This window comes from Panthera uncia, chromosome D2 (assembly GCF_023721935.1).
Source record: "Panthera uncia isolate 11264 chromosome D2, Puncia_PCG_1.0, whole genome shotgun sequence".
NCBI classification, from domain to species: Eukaryota; Metazoa; Chordata; class Mammalia; order Carnivora; family Felidae; genus Panthera; species Panthera uncia.
In genome coordinates, this window is record NC_064818.1 from 21,446,630 (window position 1) to 21,470,808 (window position 24,179).

Consider the following 24,179-nt stretch of genomic DNA (forward strand, 5'->3'; position numbering starts at 1 on the left):
GAGTCCCCACGAACATCCTTGGTCTAAGTGGCAGATTCTCTCAGGGTGTGAACAACTTCTTAGGAATAGGGCAAACCCTTTCAGCAGTTTATTGAGTGGTTCAGACCACTTGGATAAATGCCAATAAAAGTCTGCTCAGAGCCTTAGAGAGCCACCGGCTTGGAGAAATGTGTGGGGCTCCCAGGTGGCTGAGTACGTTGGGTGTCTGACTTCGGCTCAGGTCATGATCTCACGGTTCGTGGGTTCGAACCCCACATCAGGCTCTGTGCTGATAGCTTGGAGCCTGGAGCCTGCTTTGGATGCTGTCTCTCTCTCTCTCTCTGTCCACCCCCGCTTGTGCTCTGTCTCTCTTTCAAAACTGAATAAACATTAAAAAAAAAAAAAGGAATAGAGGTGCTTTCAGAAATGATTATCTCAATGCCAAGGAGTAACTCATGTGGTTGGAGTATCTGCCTAATCCAATCCTGCGAGGTAACAGGACATTTGAGGTTAACGAGGGACAACTGATTCATGACACCTAAATTCTAAACTTAATAAATAAAATGTGTTAATTTACAATTAAGAGGTAAGAAAATCTCTTTATCTGGGTTTTGATAGCTTATAACACATTCATCGAGAGAAAGACCTTAAGTTATGGTGGCAAGAAGTTGCTGAATATTCTAAGGCAATTTGACCATGTTCCTAGTGTTATTAATGTCCTTCTAGATTTACTACAGGGATTTCACTTGATTTTTCCTTCTTCTGGAATTTTGCTTGATTTTTAATGTAAAATACACATTAGTGCTTCAGTTCATTTTGGAAACGTGCCTTGTGAAGGATTTCAGAGATATTTTTCTTTCTTTTCAAAAATGACCTTCAAATAAAAATAATAGACTTTCAGATAACAAAGCCCAAAGCGAAAAACATCAGACTCTGCTAATGCGGTCAGGAAAAGACCAAAGAGACCTTCTGAAGTGGGGTGGCCGAGTGCTGAAATAACTTAAAACATTTTAGCAAAAGGTAAATAAAGTACCATTCAGGAAACCTGCCATCAAAGCAGCCAGGGCCAGAGGGCACACCAGAAACCTCTAGCTAACGTCCCAGTTTGACTAACACTGGTTGTTTCAAATGAGGGACTTCCTGGGAGGAACTTAGCGTCAAGGCAGACTGCTTTTCTTGACATCAGAAAACAATTCCACATTTTTTTTTCTTTTTTCTTAAACACAGCGCAGAATCCAACACATTTCAAGGCCATGTGACGTGGCTTTTGTTGCTTTATGAAGCAGCTGCAGGTTTGGAAAAGGAAATTGTATTCAGGTTCAAACACACTACACTGGTCTTGGTTTACCTGCCATATGCAAAACGCCTGTCTTTGTGATGATCTCCGAAAGTATCCCAAAGCCTGAGAGAAACGCTCACTTCATCAACAACATCCCGGGAACGCTCCAGGACCTGCAGGAGAGAGAGTGCAGTCCTGCTCAGTGTCACTCAGAGGCTCCTCAGGAGAAGGATGTCCAGGTCAGCACACCTCAAGCCTCACTTGACCCACCTGCCTTTAGTTTTGTCATTGCATCTAATAGGACTTGAGCTAAGTCCTAATTCTCTTTCTGGAATCACGTGACCCAAACCCTCCTCATTCAAGAAACCGCAGCCATACGCCCGAGTTTGCGTTTTACTTTTGTTTTCTCTTGTGGCACTAAACACATAAACTTTCTTTCGCATGCACAAGTTACCCATACTCCCTGGCAATAGCAGGGGATGTGCCATCAAATCCGACTGGCAATAGCAGTGATGTGCCCTTAGGAGTCTAAAGAAACTCTGTACGTCTTACCTCCTGGCACACTCGGTACTGGTCGATCGCCCACACGGTAGGCACGTGGGTGGCCAGCAGCTGATACTGCGTTAGCGTTGTGTTACACGCTCTGGCACAGATCAAGCGCGTCTTCCCCACGGCGTTGTCTCCCACGACCACACACTTGATGGTTTCAACGTTGGGTCTTTCGTAGTCCATGTCAGTGTCCATTTATAAAACTCTGGAAGAAGAGAGTTACAGAGCAATCACAGGGGAGAGGGGTTCAGGCCGTTTCCCCCTTGTCTGGGCTCTTCTTCGAAGTGCCCAGGCATAAGCGAGAGGTTTGGAACTTCATACTAAACCTAAGTGAAACTCAAGTTTTCTATTTATGTCTCACACAAGTGCAAAAACACCGCCGGCTTGTTATTTTGACCCCAAACGGTTTATGCCGGTTAACATGTTATTTTCTCCTTGGTTTTCTCTAAACACAACCTGCCTACTGAAAATCCATCCAGGCAAATGAGAGTGCTGGCACACATTTATAGCTCACTAGCTACTCATGTTGATCCACCAAAGACACTGGTTACCTGCAGGTTTAACCTTAGACACTGGGGCACGAGCCACCTTGGCAATATTAGTGACCATGCCATCTCAATCTCCCAACGAGCCAATCTCTCTATCCGAAAAGCAGTTTCCTGCAGGCTCTGCACCATCGTGGTGACTTAGGGGAGGCTCAAAAGTGCAAACAGAGAGGATCAGCCTGCTTTAACGATGAGTCAACAGTCCAACTGAATTTTTATTTTTTGAATTTTGAATTTTATGAATCAAATTCATAAATTTTATGAATTTGAATTTTATGAATCAAATTCATAAAAACGATATTCTTAAAAGGGGCACCATAAAGCAATGTATTTTTTTTTTTTTTTAAATTCTCTTTCTCTCTGTGTTTTCATTAAGAAATCTGGAGCATATGGTGAAGAATGATTTTACCAGGATGAGGAGCTAGTTTGGAATCTCCCTGAAAGCATCAAGAAAGGTTTAAGAGAGTTGCTGAGTGAGGGGTCAAGAGGAAGAGAAAAAGCTGTCATGAGCTCTGCTTCCCCGGGTGGGGGGGTCAGGAACCTCCATAAAACGCAGAGCAGACTGCTTCTTGGCAGCAGCTGGATGGCTGGCCAACCATGGAAGATTCTAAGGTTTTAATGAATTATAATTGCCCTTTTGAGAAAGTCTACTGTTTTTTAATTTTGTTTTTAAAGTAGGCTTCACACCCAGTGCAGAGCCCAACACAGGGCTTGAACTCAAGACCCCAAGATCAAGACCTGAGCTGAGATCTACGGGTAGCATGCTTAAGCAACTGAGCCACCCAGGCACTCTGAGGAAGTAACTGTTAAAAGGAGAAAACTGGTTAGATGGTCACTTTTAATGAGCCAATAATGGTTTTAGTGGTCATATTGGTAAAGAAACTGCTCAGAGTAGGGCCTGATACATAACTGGGGCTCAGTAAGTGTTTGTTTAATTCAACTGATTTGAGAAAAATGATAACTTGGATAATATGAGATTAAGAGTACAGAAGGAGAGACAGAAGAAAGAATATGAAATAGAATGAATACTTTTTCCCAGTTAGGACCATCTGAACATGAGACTGTCTCCTGTAACACCATCACAGGAGGTGATGTTGAACCCGAGACTAGAGACTATTTGGCAAGACTTGAGTGGAGTGATTCAAACAACAGATGTGTGGTGAGGTCAGGATCTGGTCTCAGGATCCTGTCTGTTGTTTATACACCATAGAGAGGCTTAAAATAGATATCTGTGCCCACCAGCAAATGTAGATTCTGAAGGTCTTGGGTGGAGAAAGAGAGGCTTAAGAAAAACTCCAATTCTGATGATCACCCACAGGTGGTGACTCCTCAAATTGATCTCTTTTAAATTCTAGTCTATGGTTTTATTAGTTCCCTATTTCATAGTCTAACGTGGCAAAAGCCTGACTTTGGCATCAGATCAGTGGTCCTGCAATACCTGCCAGAGAACATTTAGCAAAGTCTGCAGACATCTTTTGCTGTCACAATGGGGTTGGGGGAGAGGCCAGAGATGTTTTGAAACATACTATAATATAAGGTACAGGTCCCACGACACGGAGTAATTGGGGCCCAACGGTCACAGTGCTGAGGTTGAGAAATCTCAGCCTTAGAGGAGATGTGACTTTGAATCCTACTCTCCCCATTTTCCAGCCATTTTGTCACTGGACAAGACATTTGCACTTTCAGCCATAGCTTCCGCATCTGTTAAGTGGGGACTATAGTACCAGGCTCCTAAAGTAGTGAGGATTTGGTGAACTGACTGATGTACCTGACACACCCATGACTCCCAGGATTCTAATCGTGGTGCTGAAGGTGAGTTGAGTGCCTCGAGGGGACAACAAAACAGTCAGGGGAAGCCCAGGATTAGCCGTGAAATCATAAACTTAATAACCACGAAGATCTATACGAAGGACAAATTTCAATAGAGCAATCACAGAGTAATTCAGTGAAAAACAAGCATAAATGCAAGATGGAGCAGAGCTGACTTTGCGTCAAGAAGGCAGGGAAATTTCTGGGTGGGAGTTGGACACAGTTAGCTAAGCGATAATAGAATTGGAAAGGTAGGTTAGAAATATTTTCCTGGGGCATTTCTAGCTTCTAGGATAAAAAATGGTAACACTTGTTGTGGATAAGAAATTTGATATGTTTCTGGTGATATTACTGTAGGGTATATACCCTGTGTCAGAAAAACAGGATCTGTTTGGAGCTTCACAACTCTGGAAACTAAGGTACATTATTTTGATCATCCTAAGTGGTGGAAAATCTTACTCTTTTGAAAGTGAATTTTATTTTTTTAGATGGATAAAAGCCATGGAGAGCCAATCCTTAAAATTCGGGGGAATGTTTGGATTTAGTCAAAACTGAAATAGACACACACAAAATACACAGTTGGTTTTCTTGTCAGATTGCAAACTAGCTTTGAGAGCAGCCCCCTGAAAGGAACCCCCCAAATAATTTGAATCATGACAGCATTGGTGGAAGAGCTGTGTAGCTTTTACACAAGACTACTTTGAAGGGGATGAAAGCTCTCCTGCTTTTATATTAAGGCTATGATTACAAAACTATCGTTACTTATTTATAGACACACCTCATGCACAGTTCTGAAAAGAATTTCTGTGTCAAGGGTGAGAATAACATCCATGGGTCCTCTAATCTCTAGCAATCTGCTCAAAACCCAAGTGACTGCCAAAGGTGCTAAACCCTGTACAAAGGGGACAACATGGAAGGGAAGTGAAAGGCAGGGCAGAATTAAACACTCGTAGCCCAGCTCACTCACTGCAGACGTGGAATTTCCAGGAAGGGTTTTCTGGATTCCAAATACTGCAAATCTTTTCTTTGGGGTATAAATTTGATTTTGTGGTAATCTAAAAATTATTTTAAGTGTAAGAAGTCACAGCCAAGCATGCAAAGTCATGCTACACATGTATTGTAAAGTGACTGTTCATCCTTTATAAATAAAGTTATAATTATAAAAATATGCAATATTATCCTTCTTTACTTGTTATGGGCTCTAATCTATTCATATTTAGCACTCTTACAGTTGAATGAGCTCTTAGGACCATCTGGTTAATGACTATCTGGTTTCTGACTTTCATTTACCTAGAATGAGAGCAATAAATATTATTCCTTTAACACTGTTAATAAATTTCACCACCACGAACCCTGCTGATCAGTGCAGATACTCTTTTGCCTTTAGATACGAATCTGAGGAAACAAAGAAAGTATAAAAGAAAGAGCTAGAAAGGACTGACACTGGTAGCCTATTACCACGGCAGCTTTGTAATCTTACTCAAAACTGACCTGACCTTCATTTCATACTTTTTCTGAATCCTCGGGACATGGATGCTGACCATTAAGTGTTGAAGGACATACCCACACACGGTGGATGTCAGAAGCAGTTAAGTTTAGAACTGACCAGTGAACAGGACAACGTGGTGGGTGGGGAATGAGGACTCGGTGAGGTGGCCCAGGGTGGCTGCCCCCTGGGTGTTGGTGCCTACCATCAACTTAGAGACTGTGGTCACGATGGCCCCATGTGCTCACACTGTGATTACTGTCACCTTCTGGACTTCAGGTCTCTCCTGAAGGTCCACATTCACCACCAGCTCAGCCTTCTTGTCACGTCCACAGGGCAACACATCCTACATCTAGCCTCTCGGCTGCTCCACCTAACCTTCCCCACACTCTACTTGGGCTGTTCATGCTCTTGGCCACGTGCTGGATATTGTTGTCATCCAGAAACATTTTACCCCTGAAATGTCGAGTTTCAAAATCCTACTCTCGAAGTAAAACTCCTATCTTTATAGCCTCTGCTTGGTGAAACGTGGGCGCGGCAGCAACTCCCATCAGGAGACAGAATCTGTTTCCCTTCCTCTAGAATCTGAGCTAGCCTTGTGACTGCGTGGCCCATTCCAAAAGAATGTGGTGGTGATGCTCTGTGAGTTCCAGAGCCAGGGTCTCCAGAAGGCCTGCAGCTCCACCCTCACGCTGTTGGAATGCTGTTTTGAGGTTGTCCTCTGAGGAAGCTGGCCTAGCCCCACAGAAGACGAGAATTCCCAGTGAGAATAACCGAAGCAGCCCTGCCGATGGCGTCACCAGATGCCATATAGTGTGAGGCTACCTGAATCCTCTAGCCCAGCCAATTGTCCAGCTGAATGAAGCTTTATGAGTGAGCCCAGCTAAGGAATCACCTAGCCAACCTACAGAATCAGGAGAAAGTACAGATTATTGTTTTAAACCACCATGTTTTGGGGTGATTTGTTATCACGAGCAGGGGAGGGGCAGAGAGAGATGCACACAGAATCCGAAGCAGGCTCCAGGCTCTGAGCTGTCAGCACAGAGCCCGATGCAGGGCTCGAACCCATGAACCGTGAGATCATGACCTGAGCCGAAGTTGGATGCTTAACTGACTGAGACACCCGGGTGCCCCTGGATGATCTTTTCCACCTAGGGTTGATGGATCACGCCAACTTTCTCTTCACCATCATCCTCAGCATCTTGTATTGCATGTGTGGGAGGCAGAATAATGGTCCCTCAAGGATGTTAATGTCCTAATCTCTGGGATCTGCGAATACGTTCGGCTACATGGCATGGGGCAAATAGGGTAGCAGATGAAATTAAGGTTGCTAATCGGCTGACTTTACTCTAAGGAGCTCATTCCGGATTGTCTGGGAAGGCCCAATGTAGTCTCTCGGGTTCTTTCATATAGAAAAAGGAGGTAGGAGATCAGAGTCAGAGAGATATGTGAAGATGTTACATTGCTGGCTTTGAAGATGGAGCCAAGGGCCATAAACAAGGAGTGCACGTGACCTCTAGAAGCTGAAAAAGGAAGGAGACAGATTTTTCTCCTAGAGCTCCAGAAGGAACGCAGCCTACCAACATCTTAATTTTAGCCCAATGAAACCCATTTCAGATTTTTAACCTCCAGAGCTATAAGATAATACATTTGTTTTGTTTTAAGCCATGACATTTTTGGTAACTTTTTACGGCAGTGATGGCATGATGGCATGCTTTTGCCCCACAGAATGGTTTCCTAAATTCTAAATGTCGTTGGCTGCTTCAGTCCCTTTAACATATACCATTCCTGCAGCCAAGCCTCTACCACTCCTTGTCTGCCTGGAAAACTTCATTCGTTCCTTAAAACCTTATTCAGATATTACCTCCTCTAAAAAGCTTTCCTAATTGCCCTGCCTCCACACAGACTGATTTACTTTCTCCTCTGTATCATAAATGGTTCCGGGAGAATGAATCACAAGCACAAATACACATATACCCCCATTTTTCCTATATTAGCAAACCATAGAATGGTCGTTTGTGAACTTTTTATTTTTCCTGTGGCTATATCTTCAAAGTGCACATCTAATGCCCTTAATGAATCATCAAGTGTTTCTGGGGTACTACGGTATGCCAAAGGGCTTGGAATATAAGACTATACCATGCCCCACTTTAGTAAAGCTTTCTTTGACTATTCATTCTGGTCCATAGGTCCCCCATTATTTGTGACCCTCTTCTAGGAACAACCATGACTTGAATAGTGACATAGCCAAATCTGAACTTAGCTGACCTCATCTCCTTTATAAATCATTTCTCTTCCCAATGGTGGTACTTTTTCCTACTTTCAGTCCTTGAGATGACGGCCTTCCTGGTGTCCTGTTCCTCTCTTAAGACACAGGCTCTTAGGAAGTGTCAGACACATTCACTATGGCTCAATGACCATCAGAGTCCTGTCTCCGTAATTCAATAATTCAGAGGCACTGTGGGTGATGAAACTCAAGATATTCTTGCTTGCTCTGGATAGGTGCATTTTAGTACAGAGCCACTCTTTTTTTTTTTTTAACGTTTACTTATTTTTGAGAAAAAGAGAGAGAGAGAGACAAAGAGAGAGAGACAGAGAGAGACAGAGCACAAATGGGGGAGGGGCAGAGAGAGAGGGAAACACAGAATCTGAAGCAGGCTTCAGGCTCTGGGCTGTCAGCACAGAGCCCGACATAGGGCTCAAACCCATGAACCGTGAGATCATGACCTGAGCTGAAATTGGACGCTTAACCGACTGAGCCACCCAGACGCCCCAGTACAGAGCCACTCTTTACGTCCAGGTGAATGTGTGAGTCTCTTCTACCATGAGAAATTCAGATATTAGGGAGGGTGGGCAGGGAAAGTTTATCATTTGTCTATGATATCTTACTAAAGCATTGTCTAATTGCTCCAAATCACCCACCATCGGAATATGCCAACTCTTCCCATCACCTGTGTTGTGTTTCTTGTTCTGCCTGCTCTTTGAATCAGTGTGGTGAGCAGTCCACTCAAAGACAAAACTCTAAGGCCAGAGAAGGCCTCTGTACTTCCAGTTCCATTCAGCTGTTCATAGACAGTTTGAACAATGCTATTGCACAACCACTAAATTTTCTTGTCCTTTAGAAAAGCATATAGTCTGAACTTTGAGAAATAATTTAAGTTGGTCATTAAAAAAAATACTAGTGGAACAAATTTTTGTGTGTTGGAAGAGTTAGCTCAGAAAGAAAAACTGGGAATTGTATATTATTGACAGAAACAAAAGAGAAATGTTAAGAGTTGCATAATAACTGTAGCCAACAGCCAAGTTTCAACTGTGCAGATTTCATTATCCTGAGCTCTTAATCACCAGTCCTAGGCAGGCAGGAGCTGCTCTGTGCATAATATAAACATCTCAGCTGGAATGGAGAACGGGTCCAGATCTGGGAAAGAGGCAGTCAGGGCTGGGCTGCGCTTCCCTAAATCAAAAGTTTAAAGAAATATATCTCTAGCATAAAATCGCCTTTCAAATCAACAATATTTTTTTCAACTGAAAGTTTTGATTAAAACAGAAAGGAAAAGAGTTTAAGTAACAGAAAGGACAGTGCATATAAGTTCAGGAATACAGATAATACAGAGACACCTTTTAAAACATCCACTCATTATCCTCACGAGAGCCCTGTGATAATGGAGATGTCCACAAGATCATGCTCCCCATTTTTTTTAAACTTGTCAGTGGGGAAGGTGAGCCAGGATTGGAAATAAAGTTGCTATCTATCCACTGCCCTTAGTAAATGCTGTCCCAGTTGAAAAATAAGGAATAAAAAACTTAGCTTAAAAGATGCATACATAAAAAATCCAGGCTAGTTTTCAGAACCACCATAAGTAAACTGTATGCTACGTTCTAGACATTCTGGTTGATTTTGTCTACAAATAGGCCAGGTAACCTCTCCTTTGGTGACTTTGCTCTTGCTACTCTACTCAGACATCTTTTCTCATGCCCCTGACCCACCACTGAAATTGTTCTGCACCTTTAGGGCTCAGGCAGTCGTAATTAAAGAAATAATAGGCTGAGTGCTTTATGAGTGGCAGGCCTACAGTATTAGGTATGCAGTGGGAAACAGGCCAGGCGCTATTCTTGCTCTCATGGACTTCATAATCAGGCGGGGAGGAACAGGTAGTTGTAATCATAGACTTGATTTCAGTTCCTTGAAGAACGAAAGGGTGTTATGAGAAAATAATGGGTGGGAGGCCTGCAGGAAAGACGAGGGAGGCCTCTGTGAGGAGGGCCCATTTTCTGGCTACTTGAAGAATGAGCAGGGCCCAGGCATGAGGAGGGAAAGGAAGCAGGCCCACTGGAGCTGGGGGCAGGGGAACAGGAGAGAGGAAGGTCGGACAGGAGGCAGGTGTCACATTACACACAGCCTTTTAGGCTACAAAGGGGAACCTGAATTTTGTTCTAAGTACAGTGAGAAGACACTGAAATGTTGTAGGCAGAAGAATAACAGGTTCTGATTTGCTTTTTAAAAGCATCACTGATGCGGCACCTGGGTGGCTCAGTCAGTTAACAGTCCAGGTCATGATCTCATGGTTTGTGAGTTCAAGCCCCTCTTCGGGCTCCATGCTGATAGTGCGGAGCCTGCTTGGGATTCCCTCCCTCTCTTTTTGCCGCTCTCCCACTTGTGCACATGGTGTGCTCTCTCTCTCTCAAAAAATAAACATTTAAAAAATGGTTTTTTTTAAAGCAAACACTGAGACTGCTGTGTGGAGAACATAGCGTGGGGAGTGGAAGGACTGGTTAGGATGCCTCCAGGTTCTCCGGGGAGAAGGATGGGGGCTTGGACCAGGAACTGGTCGAGATGGAGCAAAGTAGACAGATAATAAGTTACACTTTAGAAGAAGGTGCACTGAAAACATTCTTCCTTTATACCAGGAATTCCTAGGGTATTCAACAAGTTCCAATTTGTCACATTGGCAGTTATGCTTATAGGTGTATGTAGTTGCTTTCACCTCACGAAGATTATACATTTTTGACAGCAGAGACTGTTATTCACCTTTAAATCCTCAAGTCTTTTCAATGCCTTGGCCATTTGTGGCTTTCAATAAATATTTGTTCAGTGGGATATCAAAGTACAGCGATTCCACCTTCCTCAGGAAACCCTCCACCTGGATCCGCTTGCAGACTTGCACTCAGCTATCTCTGGCGACTGATCACTAAGCCCGTGGCCTCGAGAGCAGCAGCATGTGGCTAAGCCCACAGTCAGTGAGAGGAACACCTTGAGGGACATCTGTGTGGCCCATCATGAGAGTGGTATTTGACAGATGGCATCACACCAGCCATGGCTCCCCATCAGGAAGAGCATCAGTAACCATGGGAACCACCAGGGACCAAGAACCAGGCCCCTTCACCAAATGATAAGGCAGGGGGCAGGAGGGAGCCCATATATAGGCACAGTGGAGCTTAGGGCTGAATTTGATTGGGGAAAAAAAGTAATGTCATCATTTGTCATGCTCTAGTGGGGACAGCCAATTTATGAATCTCAATAATATTCACATGTAAGTGTCTCATAAAACTCCCATCAACTTGTGGACTTCAACATCCCCATTCAAGGGATTTATAACCTTTTTGGTGAGTCACTAATTGGCTGGGAAAGAAGTGGAAAATGGAGGTACATGCACCCACTACCTATGGAGAGTGATTTATAAATGAATCTTGAATGAGGAAATTCAATCTATGCCTAAAAGACATCACAAGAGGCAATAGGTTGGACCTGAAGGCAAGACAGCATTGGAATACATGCCTTGGATCTCCTGCTACACAGTCTCACTGAAATTAACCTTATTCTGCACAAAGAGCAGACTCCACAACAGTATCAGAATAAAGCTAAGGAGTAACCATATACCAGAAATTGGAAGGATTTCTGCCAAATTCACTTCCATGGAGCCAAGTGAGAACATCACTGAAGACCAAGCAGACTGCCCATTTCCACAGGGAAAAGAGCTGGGCTGGGAGGTAAGTAGGATGCTCTTGGGCACAGATGCTCATAGTCTGGAGTAATGAGAGCTGACCTGACATGGGACCGAGGTGGAAGAAATCAGCTGTGGAGCCACTGGAAAGTCATGAGGAACCTGGTATGCTGTCCTAGGGGAGGATTAATTCCAGTAAGCACCCCTTGGTGAGGGTGTACCAGGTAGACAGCACTGAGCATGGAAAAGACTCATTTTTGTTTTTCCTCCCCCAGCCTGCTTAGCCAAGCTGTTTCAGTTTTGATACTGCCACAGAAGTGACTGATCTTGTTAATGTGACAGGGGTAGGGGTAGGGGTGCAACCTCTAAGGCTGACCATTGGTATATCTTCAGTGGTGACACTCCTCACTAGTGGTCTTTTTAAAAAAATTTTTATTGAAAACTTTTTTTTTTTAACGTTTACTTATTTTTGAGACAGAGGGAGACAGAGTACAAGTGGGGGAGGGGCAGAGCGAGAGGGAGACACAGAATCTGAAGCAGGCTCCAGGCTCTGAGCTGTCAGCACAGAGCCTGGTGTGGGGCCAGAACTCACGAATCACAAGATTATGACCTGAGCCGAAGTCGGATGCTTAGCTGACTGAGCCACCCAGGCGCCCCCTCATTAGTGATCTTATCTTACCCTCCACAGATGTCTCTACATGCACAAGACTGAATAGCTTTGCTTGTCCACTCTGGAACTGAGTGGGCTCCTGAGTCACTATAGAGCCCTACTTTGCTCTCCAACACAGCCTAGGTTATCTAAGCATTTGGAATATACTTTAATCCTTGGCCAGAGGAATCCTTTTCTATGTGGATGGAGTAAACAGAGACCAGCTAACATATGGTCTATTAAAAACCCTGACATGAAGGAAAGGTCTTCTACTGAAGTAGATATACTGTAAGAAACAGCAAAAGAAGGGGTGCCTGGGTAGCTCAGACAGTTAGTGTCTAGCTTTTGATTTTGGCTCAGATCATGATCCCACAGTTTGTGAGATTGAGCCCTGCATTAGGCTCTGTGCTGATAGTGGGGAGCCTGCTTGGGATTCTCTCCCCTTGCCCTTCTTCCCACTCGTTTTTTCTCTCTCTCTCTCAAAATAAATAAATAAACTTAAAAAAAAGAAAGAGCAGAAGAAAATATTTCTTTAAAAATATCTGAACCATGTAATTGGTCACACAAAAGAAGATAATGAAGGTATACAAACTAATAGCACATGAGCCTATAAAGAGGCAAAAGACAAGTAAAGACCATGTATAAGTGAAATATAAGAGAGCCAAATTAAAAAGCATAATGGCAACAATAAAGAGCTTTGAAAATGTAGTAAAATGGATTCATGAGGTACAGACCAGACATGAGAAACTATGTATAGAAGGAAGGCCACCTACAAATGATGTAACCGAAGATAATAAAGAGGCTGACCATTGATAGGCAATCCCCGGATAGTATGGCTTCTTGAGGAACTAAAGGAGCAAACCTTGATTTAATAAAACAAAATTTTCCCAATACAAAAAGGAGAAGAAGGAAAAAAGAAGACTCTAGATCTATTTTCAGTAAAAGGTTTAAATACCAGTGGCAGAAAAAACTGTATAATAACCTTACAAATATTTTAGCAAAACATCTTCTAAAATTAACAGCCAAAGGCATTTCTTTCTAGAAGGAAATAATAATATGGACGACCACACACTTCACCAATACACTACTTTAAGACAGTAGAAAAACACAGAGCCTCGAAAGAAAAAGGACATAATAACAAGTTTCTGAATCTGGTCAAATTGTTATTTATGTAAAGGGAACCATAAGACTATTTTTAGGTATAAAAGACTCAGGGAGCAAAAACTCAGATTTCTTTGAATTAAACTGCTCAAGGATACTTGACAAAACACTCAGAGATAATTCAAGATTAAAAACTAAAACAAACAAACAAACAAACAAACAAACCAAAAAATGTCTATTTCTGTGTAAAAGGACTGTGGAAACCAAAACCAACTGAAAATATAAAACTAACCTGCATAGTTATTTTGATTGTGATTTCAAAATTAGATAGAAAAAGTATCTGTAAAAGATAATTTAGGAGGTAAAAAAAAAAAGGCAATTTGTGGTAAAAGCATAACAGTAATAATGAACCTTCACAGACCAAAAAGCATACACTAAAAATGAAGACAAATTCTATAAGGAGAAATCAATGAAAATTATCTACATGTAGGAGATGAAGAATCAGAATCAACATCAGATTAAGAAAGCAAAACTGAAAAACAACACAGGGAGGGCTTGAATAGCATAAAAAGTAGTGATAAATGGGGGTGCCTGGATGGCTCAGTACGTTAAACTTCCAACTTGGGCTCAGGTCAGGATTTCACAGTTGGTGAGTTTGAGCCCCACATCAGGCTGTTTGCTGTTAGCATGGAGCTTGCTTTTGATCCTCTGTCTTCCTCTCTCTTTCTGTCCCTCCCCTGCTCGTGTGCATGCTCTTTCTCTCTCTCAAAAATAAATAAACATTAAAAAAAGTGATAAATGAATAGATATCTCATATTCAATAAACTCCATGATAAGAGAGTGCACTGTCTTTTCAGGTGTTCTTGGCACATTTGCAGAAGTTGACTAACCCACCAGAAGGAGAAAACCCCCCTCCCAAAGCATAAGTTGTATCAATCAAATTCCCTAGCCACACACACAAATAAATAAATAAATGAAAAAGTTAAAAGGAATGGTTTTATTGACAGCAACAACAACAAAAAGCTCAGCCATTTGGAAATTAAAAAAAATATGTTCTGGTATATCCATCTAAGGAAATGACTTTGTAAAAAGAAAATGTTTTAAAAGCAAATATATTTATCACATCTTTATCAATAATAAGAAAAAAAAGGAAAACCACCCAAATCTATGACAAGGGAGGGAATAATTAAGGCACTGGCTTATCTGATCTTGGGCCAATTACTTAATCTCTCTAAACTTCTATATCCTTATCTGTAAACTGGGGACAGTTGCCTCCCCTGATGGGTTGTTGTAAAGATTAAATTAGATAATGCTTGTAAAATATTTTAATCACTATACTTGTCATCAAGAAAATACCCAAGAAGTCTTTTCTATTAAGACTGTCACTATTTACAATCATGTTTATGTTGAGTTTGCATTAATATAGAAAAATGCTAATGTTACCCTATCTACGGGCAAGAGCAGGAGAGCAATCTAAAAAATAGCTGATGAAAACCAGATAAAATAAACAAATACGTGTAACTCAAATAAATTTGGGCCTCCTTGTTCTTTCATTTTAAATACCATCTTAGCACGGTGACACATCTAAAAGAAACGCAAATGTGACTTTTAGAAAGCTGGGAAACAACATGGGTATTTAAGGATTGAGGGGAGTGGCTGACATGATATATATTGGGCATCTTGCAGCTAAACTCCTAAAAAGTTTCTTTGGGATGTGTCCCTGAAGAGTTCCACCCCTTGTGGTAACCGCTCAGGTCTGTCTGTCTTTCTGCCTCTTGGGACCGCAGATATTTTCTCCTGAGATGCTTCTCTATTACCTCTCCATGATAGCCATGGCTATCTTCTTATTTTACGTATATCTCCATCATTATTCCCCTCCACCATCTAAATGGATCTTCCTTGATCTATCATTTCCACCCCCCCGCCCCCCAGGGGCAGGGGAGGAATAGGTGTGTATTAATATGTGAATACTTAAAATTTAATAATTGTGTCTCCATCATTGAAAGGGAAGCTGTTCCTCTTGCAAGAGCAATATACAGAAGGAAAATTCGAAGGAAGTGCACTGAACAGATAACAGGGATTGCTGTTGGATAACGGGGCTAAAACTTGTTGCCATTCTCCTACTTTCCTTTACTTTACAAATTTTCTATGACAAAAATATATTACCTTTTTAACAAAATTGGGATAAAGGTCACATGTTATAAAACTCATCCTTTTAAAGCATACAGTTTGAGGTTTTTTATTACATTCACAAAGCCCTACAACCATGCCCACTATCTAATTCTGGAACATTTTCATCATCCCAAAAAGAAACATTGTGCCCATTAGCAGTCATTCTGTTCTCCACTGCCCCCCAACTCTGGAAACCATTAATTTACTTCCTGTCTCTATGAATTTGCTTGTTCTGTATATTTCTTACAAATGAAATCATACAATAAGCAGCCTTTTGTGTCTGTCTGCTACTATTGAACAAAATGCTTTCAAGTTCATCCATGTTGTATCATATATTCATGCTTCATTACTTTTTATGGATGAATAATATTATTAAATGTATTCTACAATGGGAGAAATATCTTAGTTTTTTAAAAAGCTAATGGGTACATAAGTCTAACCTTTGACTGTTAATTCTAATAAGAGTATATATATATATATATATATATATATATATATACAGTTCAATAATAAAAAATGATTTTTGCTGATGTATAAATTATTTTTCAAAATCATGTATTTATAAAGCTTCATGAGACTGTTAAACTTTTTTTTTTCTCACTCAGGCTTTCAACTAAAAAACCCCCATGGGAATCTAAATGATAATCTAGCTGAATACCAGACAAAGAAATTGAACCACAGAGAGAGACAGCTGTGGACACCCAGGACACATATATTTCAAACACAAGATGAAAAATTCTTGGCCTTTAAATTTTGAGTGTTCAGAGGGAATACTTAGAGTAACTGAAATGAGAAATTAAAAAAAATTGTTTAGAAACATATCACATGAAATATTCTGTGATAATCAATTGTAGTTAAGATATTTGAAGCTTGGATCAATATAGTATAATTCAGCCTTACATTCATTAAGAAAGAAATTCCAAATCTGTTTGTATGCACGCTGTGTATGTATTAGTGTACCTGCAAATCACAAACATATAAATACTGATGTACACTCAGTGTACAAATTTAATGTTATAATCTTTACTTGGAAAGGCAGATTGTACGTGTTTTCAGTTACAAGGGAGATAGCTCGATCAAAGCTGACTGCAGCTAGCTCACATTAAAGTGAGGGTTCAGTGAAAAATCAAATTCTATAAATGAATGACTTACCCAGGACATAAAATCCGGAGCATTTCAAACACACAGAGGGTGCACTGGGGTGATGTCCAAAAGTGGGGTGCTGGTGATATCGAGTTCTTGATCTAGGTGCTCATTACATATGTTCGGTTTTCAAAAATTCATCGAACTGCATACTTGTGATCTAAACACATTTCTCTATAGACATTATCCTTAAATATTTTTTTTAAGTTAAAAAAATTAAAGCAACAAAAGACACTACACATTGATTTTGGAGGGCCTGTGTATGAACCTTAGCTAAGGGCTGCATCAGGAAGATATGTCAAGAATTAATAATTAACACATTGGTTTAGTCTACAGAGAGATGTCAAAGTTGTAAGTGCTCATTTGAGAAAGCTAATATCAAGTCTGTAGACCAGATATGCTTAAAAATCCAACTTAATGAAGAAAGTCTCTGTTCACTGAAAGCATTCTCTGAAGATGTCACTGGGTCAGCTTCTGCAGGACCAGAGAGACCACTTGCTGTGAAACGTTCAGATACGATGACAGTAAAGCAACTGCATTTAATCATTTAGGAGACTATAATATGCCAGTTAGGATTAGGTTACGCTCTGATTCAGACAAATGAAGAAAACTGTTTTGTTTTTCTCCCCCAGGATTTTTTTTTAGCAAATTAGACCATAAATACAAAAGTGTTGTGGACAAAAAGCAGACTCCTTAAAATCTCATATTTTATTAGAGGTTTTTGGCTAACACCAATGCACAGATTCCAGCTAATAATTTCAGGACACGTCCCTATACCCTCCAACTCTAGCTACAACTTATCACATAGAAGATTGTACGTTTTTTGAAAGCAGGATGAGGCACTGTTTGTGGGAGTGGAAAATAATACCATTATTTTGGAGTGCAACTGGTACTCAGAAGACTTTAAAATGTCCATACTTTTCATCTAATTATAAGACTTTATTCCTGGATAAATAATTAGGGTATACAAAAAGATTCCATTAAAGGAATGTTATCATATCATTATTTGTGGAAACAAAATATTGGAAACAATTTTGGAAATCCAACGACAGGGGGTTGATTAAAAAACAAAGAAACCCACAACAATAAATGTCCACATAGTAGGAGAGTATATAGCCATCAAAAATGTGTTATAGGAGTACATTGATATTTATGTTTATGATAAACATATTTAAATGAAAATAAGATTGCAAAAAAATTTACAGAATAACACCATTCCTTAAAAATTAAGTACCTAAATATACACAGCAACATTTGGCATCAAGAAACATTAAAATATTAATGCCAACTAGGATTATAATTGATTTAAAAATTTTTCTTATCTATATATTCCATCTTTTCTAGAATAAACGTGTGTTATTTTATAACAAAGAAATTTTATAGAAAAGTGAGATGGGGAAGTAGGAAAACCAGGGACTAGAATATTTATGCATGTGAGAATGCATTCTTCCTTCATTAGGTGGAACTAATGTCTACTCTCTACCTTTGCCCTGCATACCTTGAAAGCTTTACGTGAAGTGCCTTTCAGTGCCTGCTGCCCCAGAAACCTTTCTTTAAATTCTGAGCAGCCATCCTACATCACTAGTGTTATCCTGGAGCTCCTGGTCATTCAGCTCCCTTGACTTAAATCAAAGGAACTAACATCTCAGTCTGCCCAAACACACACAAAACCACACAGCCACTCAGCCTAGAACAATGCGGCAAAGGATACACCTGCTGAACACCAGGGAAAACCTCCTTCTCTAATCTTTCCAGATCAAGTCATCAGACTTTGAGAGATTTCAGTTCTCTTTCAGAAGAGTCCTTGGTCTACTTCACATAAGTGGATTTTTAAAAATATTAGCATCTGAAATATTCTAAGGGTTCACTGTTGATTTTTGTTTGATAAACACAAAGGGAAACAATTCCCCTTCTTTGAAGCCTCTTTCTAGGATCCCTAATGATCAGCGGCCAAATTTAGCCTTGGCTGCATCTCCACTGTATCTATTATTCCTCCATGCTATTGATGTGAGGCTCAATCTCATCCCTATTTAGAGTGCACAAGAGCCAGTGTCTTGATGAAAGGGGAGGTTGGTGAACGTAAATTGAAAAGAGCCGGGAGAACATACTGTAATGAATGGAAACATACAGCTTCATGGTTTATGGTACTAAAATTACATTCACACAAAAGAATCAATAGCCTTGATCATATTATATGAGAAATAAGAAAGGAGGGGGAGTTGTAGAGAAGGCAGTCAAGATATCAGCTGATTAGAATTATTCCAGGTAATTTATTTAGTTTTGTTTTAAGTACTTCTGCCTGTATGATAATATTATTTTTTAAAGTAAGTTATTTATTTATTTATTTATTTATTTATTTATAGCAATCTCTACACCCAACATGAGGCTCGAACCCACAACCTCAACATCAAGAGTCACACGCTCTTCACGCCAGGCACCTCACGATTATTCTTAACAGCACTATTCATAATAGCCAACAGGTGGAAACAATCCACCAGCAGTAGAATAAAGAAGAATAAAGAAGAAATTGAACTATAGTCATATATTGGGATACTACACAATGGATGAACTCTTGCTACATACATTAGGAATAAATCTCACAAACATAATATTGAGGGGATGAAGCCAGACACTAAAGAGATTTTGTTTATGTAAACGCTCAAAAGCAGGAAAATGAGTCTATGGTTACAAGTGAAGATAGCGGTTTCCTTGTTTGGGAAGTGACTGGGTAGGGATTTAAAAAGAGCTTCTGGGTGCTGGTGACTTTCTGTTTCTATATGTAGGTGCTGGTTATGTGGGTGTGTTCAGTTTGTGAAAAATCCTTTAAATTATATACTTATGATTTACGTATTTTTCTTTTAATAAGATACACATCAATAGGAATGTTTTAAATTCCAGTTCCTCGGCCCTGACTAAAATCTACTGACTTTAGGTTATGGTTCTCTTGGGGTAGTCCAATGTGAAGCAAAGGTTGAGACTCACTGGACCAGACCATCTCTATCTAGTGGTGTGCTACAGCCAGCCTCTACCAGCCCGTGAGAGCTGGCTGTTAAATTCCAGGATTTTTGCAAACCTGTTAAAGCCTAATGTACAGAGTTGTCAAGCTGTGATGTTGTACACATGAAATTAATGTAATGTGTGTCACTATACTTCAGTTAAAAAAATAAACAAAATAGGTTCAGTATTAAAAATTAAATTAGATCAAGTTTCAAACAAAGAAATACTAAAAACAAAGGTACTAAATGCTCAAAGCTCATCATTTTCTAATTATTGTATTACATTTTACAGTTACCTACATTTTGAGGTTATTTATGCCAATTTTGTCTGTATGATGGAAATACTTCACCACAGTGTTTATTGGGCCATCTCTCCCCAACTCCACACTCAGTGGCAACGGTAGCTTGAAACTGACTGAGGTGGGAGTCTGTATACCACAGAAATTGGCAACCACTACCAATTCAGGACTTGCTTTGTTGTTTTGTTGCTTGACTTAAGAAAATGATTAAAAAATGTTAATGATGTAGATTAAATTTAGAAGCGTGTTACATGTGAATAGCACACTTTCGGAAATATCGTTATAGTATTTAAAAACTATTACCCGGTTCAGCAAAGAAGGTATTCGTATCTTTGATAAATGAGTACAATTCTGACATGCCTTTGTTGTTGCACTTTTATCCTGCTTATTAACATAATGGAAAATATCAGCCAATATTTATAAGGGAGTTACACCCTTTCATCAATTGTACTGCAGGTAGCTTATGGATAAAAGAGTTGGACCAAAACCAGTGAGCATTCTATAAAACCCAACTGGCTTTACGGAATTTACAATAAAGAGTGTTGTATATTTTTTTATTATTTGTAAATTGTGTGCTACATACATTCTTTATGTCAGTAAAATTTATAATAGACTTATGTATACACATAAATACATTCTTTTTTTTCCCAGAGACCTGGTTGATTTACTAGCCTACTGCTGTGTACATCTCCTCCGTGTTTAAGATTCCATGAGTGTCTATTATGATTTAAGAAACAAGCAAAAAAAAAAAAAAAAAAAAAAAAAAAAAGAAACAAGCAAACAAAATAAGCAGCCTGTAAGGCATGAGTTTCAGCATAAGATATAGCAAAACCTATACTTTAGACCTTCACTATTCAAGATGTAGTCTTTGGCATCTATGGGGAGCTTGTGAGAAATTCATAATCCCACGCCAGAATTCCTCAATCAGAATCTGCATTTTATCAGGATGCCCAGGGGATTTGCATGCACAATTAAAGTTTGAGAGGGGCGCCTGGGTGGCTCAGTCGGTTAAGCGTCTGACTTCAACTCAAGTCATGATCTCACAGTCTGTGAGTTGGAGCCCCGTGTCGGGCTCTGTGCTGACAGCTCAGAGCCTGGAGCCTGCTTCTGTGTCTCCCTCTCCCTCTGCCCCTCCCCTGCTCATGCTCTGTCTCTCTCTGTCTCAAAAATAAATAAAAATATTAAAAACAAATTTAAAAAAGTTTGAGAAGCACTGCTTTAAAAATAAACTCCTTGGTATGAACTGAAATTTATATAATCAATTTGGGATTAGTAATAAGGTTAGGGTCAGTCTAGCACCAGTTCAGCCCCTTCATAGCAAAGGAAAAAAACACATAATTGCTATACATAAACCTGAAGAAAAGGACATGCCTCTTACAATATAGCTTTGTCAAACACTGAAAGGGAGACTGTGCCACCAGGAAAATAAAGGCTATTCTGGGCCACTTGGATTAGTAACTTAAAAAGGGGGGGAAAGTACAAGAAGGAAAAAATCACAACACTAGCTTCCCTCCATGTATGTGATGAATAAGACACGTTGCCAAAGACTTGGTTCCAAAAATCCAAAGCAGGGCAGCGACTGCCACATGACAGAGTGCGGCAGCTGGGGAGAGGAGTGTGAGGAAATACTTTCCAGAGATGTAATTTAGTCTAGGGTAGTTATCAAGTACGGAGGGTAAAAGGGGGAAATTGTAGTGCTTATGTTTTTCCTATCCATAGATCAGTCAGCAACATAGGACAAAAGGAAAAGCTAGGGCCAGAGCACAGAGAATACTTAATGCTACAGTTAATTGAAATGACGGTAGGAAAGTCTCGTGTATTTTGAAATTGAAAGCAAAAATGTTCTACTGGCGGTAATATTCTCTGAAAGTATTTCTTCGTTACTTGGCTGAAAATATAGTAGTTGCTTTGAGATGCAAAGGTCTGTGTGGAAAACGTGTTAGATACTTAAACAGTTCCGGAAGGAAATGGGAGCCACAAATCTCCAAGAGGAGCTTGGTATTAGTTTGTGAAAGATACTGAAGCAATAAAATAATTCAAGTAAACCATAGCAACCCTAGAGTACAAAGAGAACAAATGTAGTTGTGACTGGGCCACTGGTACCCCAAGAGACCCCAGCATGTGTTTTTACCCAAGGAAAAAGGTTACTGTAACAACCCCCTGCAATATCAAAATTCAAACAACTCTAGTTCATTTAGGGGAAAAATGATAGGACTGCCCTAGTGTGTTATTAACATTTCCCCTTGAAATACTCTAGAAAGGCTTAGAAGAGAACTATCCCTTACTGAGCACTACTATGTGCTTTACATGTGTCATTTCATAACATCCTCATAATTCTCTAAGAGAGGTGATACTGTATGCATTTCATAGATGAGAAAAATGAGGTCCAAAGAAGATTTACAGACATAGTCTGTAAAGAGCCAGAGCTCCACAGACAAAATTGAAAAGCTCCATACTTGATTAAAACTGATCGTTCCATGAAGACAGAGTGGTAGGGATGGGAGTGTGGGGCTGCTATGCTTTAAGTAAGCAGGAAGACTGTTCTACACCACCATCAATGAACAGAAATCAGGGTTCTCTTAGTGCCCCGAGATCCTCTTATCACCCATTTTGGGATGTATCTTAGGTTTCAGATGGATTTCATACTTGATAGTTGTAATTTTGGCTATGCTGGAGGCTTTGGAAGACTTGGCACAGTTCAGGCAGTGTTATGTTCTAGAACTGAGTCCTGGGCTCAGACTTGGGGACCCAGGTTTGCTTCCAGATGCGTTAGATATTAACTATGAGAGGGAGTAAGCTCTATCACCTCTTTGGGTGGTAGGTTTTTCCACTTACATGAAGTTGTCTTAAGTATCTTTGAGGACCTTTCTGGATCCATGATTCTACCCTTCACAACTCAACTGTTTTAAGATTTGACTTTCATCAAAACATGTTAGAAATGACCTGGAAGGTTAACAAATTTGTCTGAACAAGCCAGCTATGTAGTTCAAGTCAGATTAAAAACAAAGCAAACAGGGGGAGCCTGGGTGGCTTGGTCGGTTAAAGCGTCTGACTTCGGCTCAGGTCATGATCTCATGGTCCGTGAGTTCGAGCCCCGCGTCGGGCTCTGTGCTGACAGCTCAGAGCCTGGAGCCCGTTTCAGATTCTGTCTCCCTCTCTCTCTGCTCCTCCCCTGTTCGTGCTCTGTCTCTCTCTGTCTCAAAAATAAATAAACGTTAAAAAAAATTAAAAAAAAAACAAAGCAAACAAAACAAAAAAACCCCATAACAACAATTATTTAACCCCTGTACTCCACCATCTGCAAAGCTAACCTGGGATAAAATGGTTTAAAGTGATTTTCCCCCCTTAGCAATTCATCTAAAACAAATGTATGTTCAAGTTCTTAAGCAGACCTGGGTGCAAATCCAAGCTCTACTTCCTGTTGCTCTTTGAACTTAGCATATCTGGAGTTCCATTTTTTGCTTCCACAAAATTGGACTTGATAATGAATATTAATTGAAATGCAGTAAAATGTCTGGCATCTAGTAGGAGCATATTAATTGCTGGTTATTGTTATTCCAGTGCTCATTAGGGGTTTGGACTATGGTTGAGTAACAGTTCAAAGGAACTTTCTTCACAGAGGGATGGAGCCTGAGATGGTAACCTCATTAGCACTGGGAACTTGGCATTAACGTGTGTCTAGGCACTAAATTAACAAAGGTGCAGAATGGAGAAATGTAATTGCTTCTTTTGGACCTACTGGCATCCCTTTCTTTCTGTGTAAAACTTCCTAATTCACCCTTTAGTGGATAAAACCGTTACCAGAGACATGCTAACATACTTGATGGGACAGCTGGAGGGAGTATTTGAAGACAGAAGTGTCCTGGGGCACCTGGAAAGAGTGGCTGTCACACCCACAGTTCATATCAGGTTCTTTATTTGCCCATTTCCCGATTTCTGCCCTTTGTGCACAAGGAATATAGGGTTTCAGGAAGAGGAGGTGGAGACTTTGTTTATAAACTAACAAAAAAAATTCTGATGCTGACATGTAAATAACCAGTCCATACACATCCCATCTGTTTGAGTGACTGCCTCTTGGCCTCCACACCAAAGCTTTCCCCCCTTCGGCCCTACCCCCCGTCTCACCTCCAGCCTCTTTCTATACAACATAAGTCACTCTTTTGTGACTTTATGTTTCCTTCCTTCCCCAAGTTTTGTTTTGGTGTTGTGAGGTTGGTGAGAAGCCTGAGT

The 24,179-nt window shown here is 40.4% G+C and overlaps 1 protein-coding gene across 7 annotated transcripts in view; it reads right to left on the reverse strand.

Annotated features, from left to right (window-relative positions):
* Nucleotides 1–24,179, reverse strand: part of RHOBTB1 (Rho related BTB domain containing 1) — a 122,294-nt gene that overhangs the window by 36,698 nt on the left and 61,417 nt on the right. For all 7 annotated transcript variants that reach the window (XM_049646123.1, XM_049646119.1, XM_049646120.1 and 4 more), the window contains 2 exons: nucleotides 1,811–2,012; nucleotides 1,328–1,431 (listed from right to left, as the gene is read on the reverse strand). In XM_049646123.1, coding sequence (XP_049502080.1) covers nucleotides 1,328–1,431; nucleotides 1,811–2,002 — 296 coding nt within the window. In that variant the 5' untranslated portion in view covers nucleotides 2,003–2,012. The remainder of the gene's footprint in view (nucleotides 1–1,327; nucleotides 1,432–1,810; nucleotides 2,013–24,179) is intronic.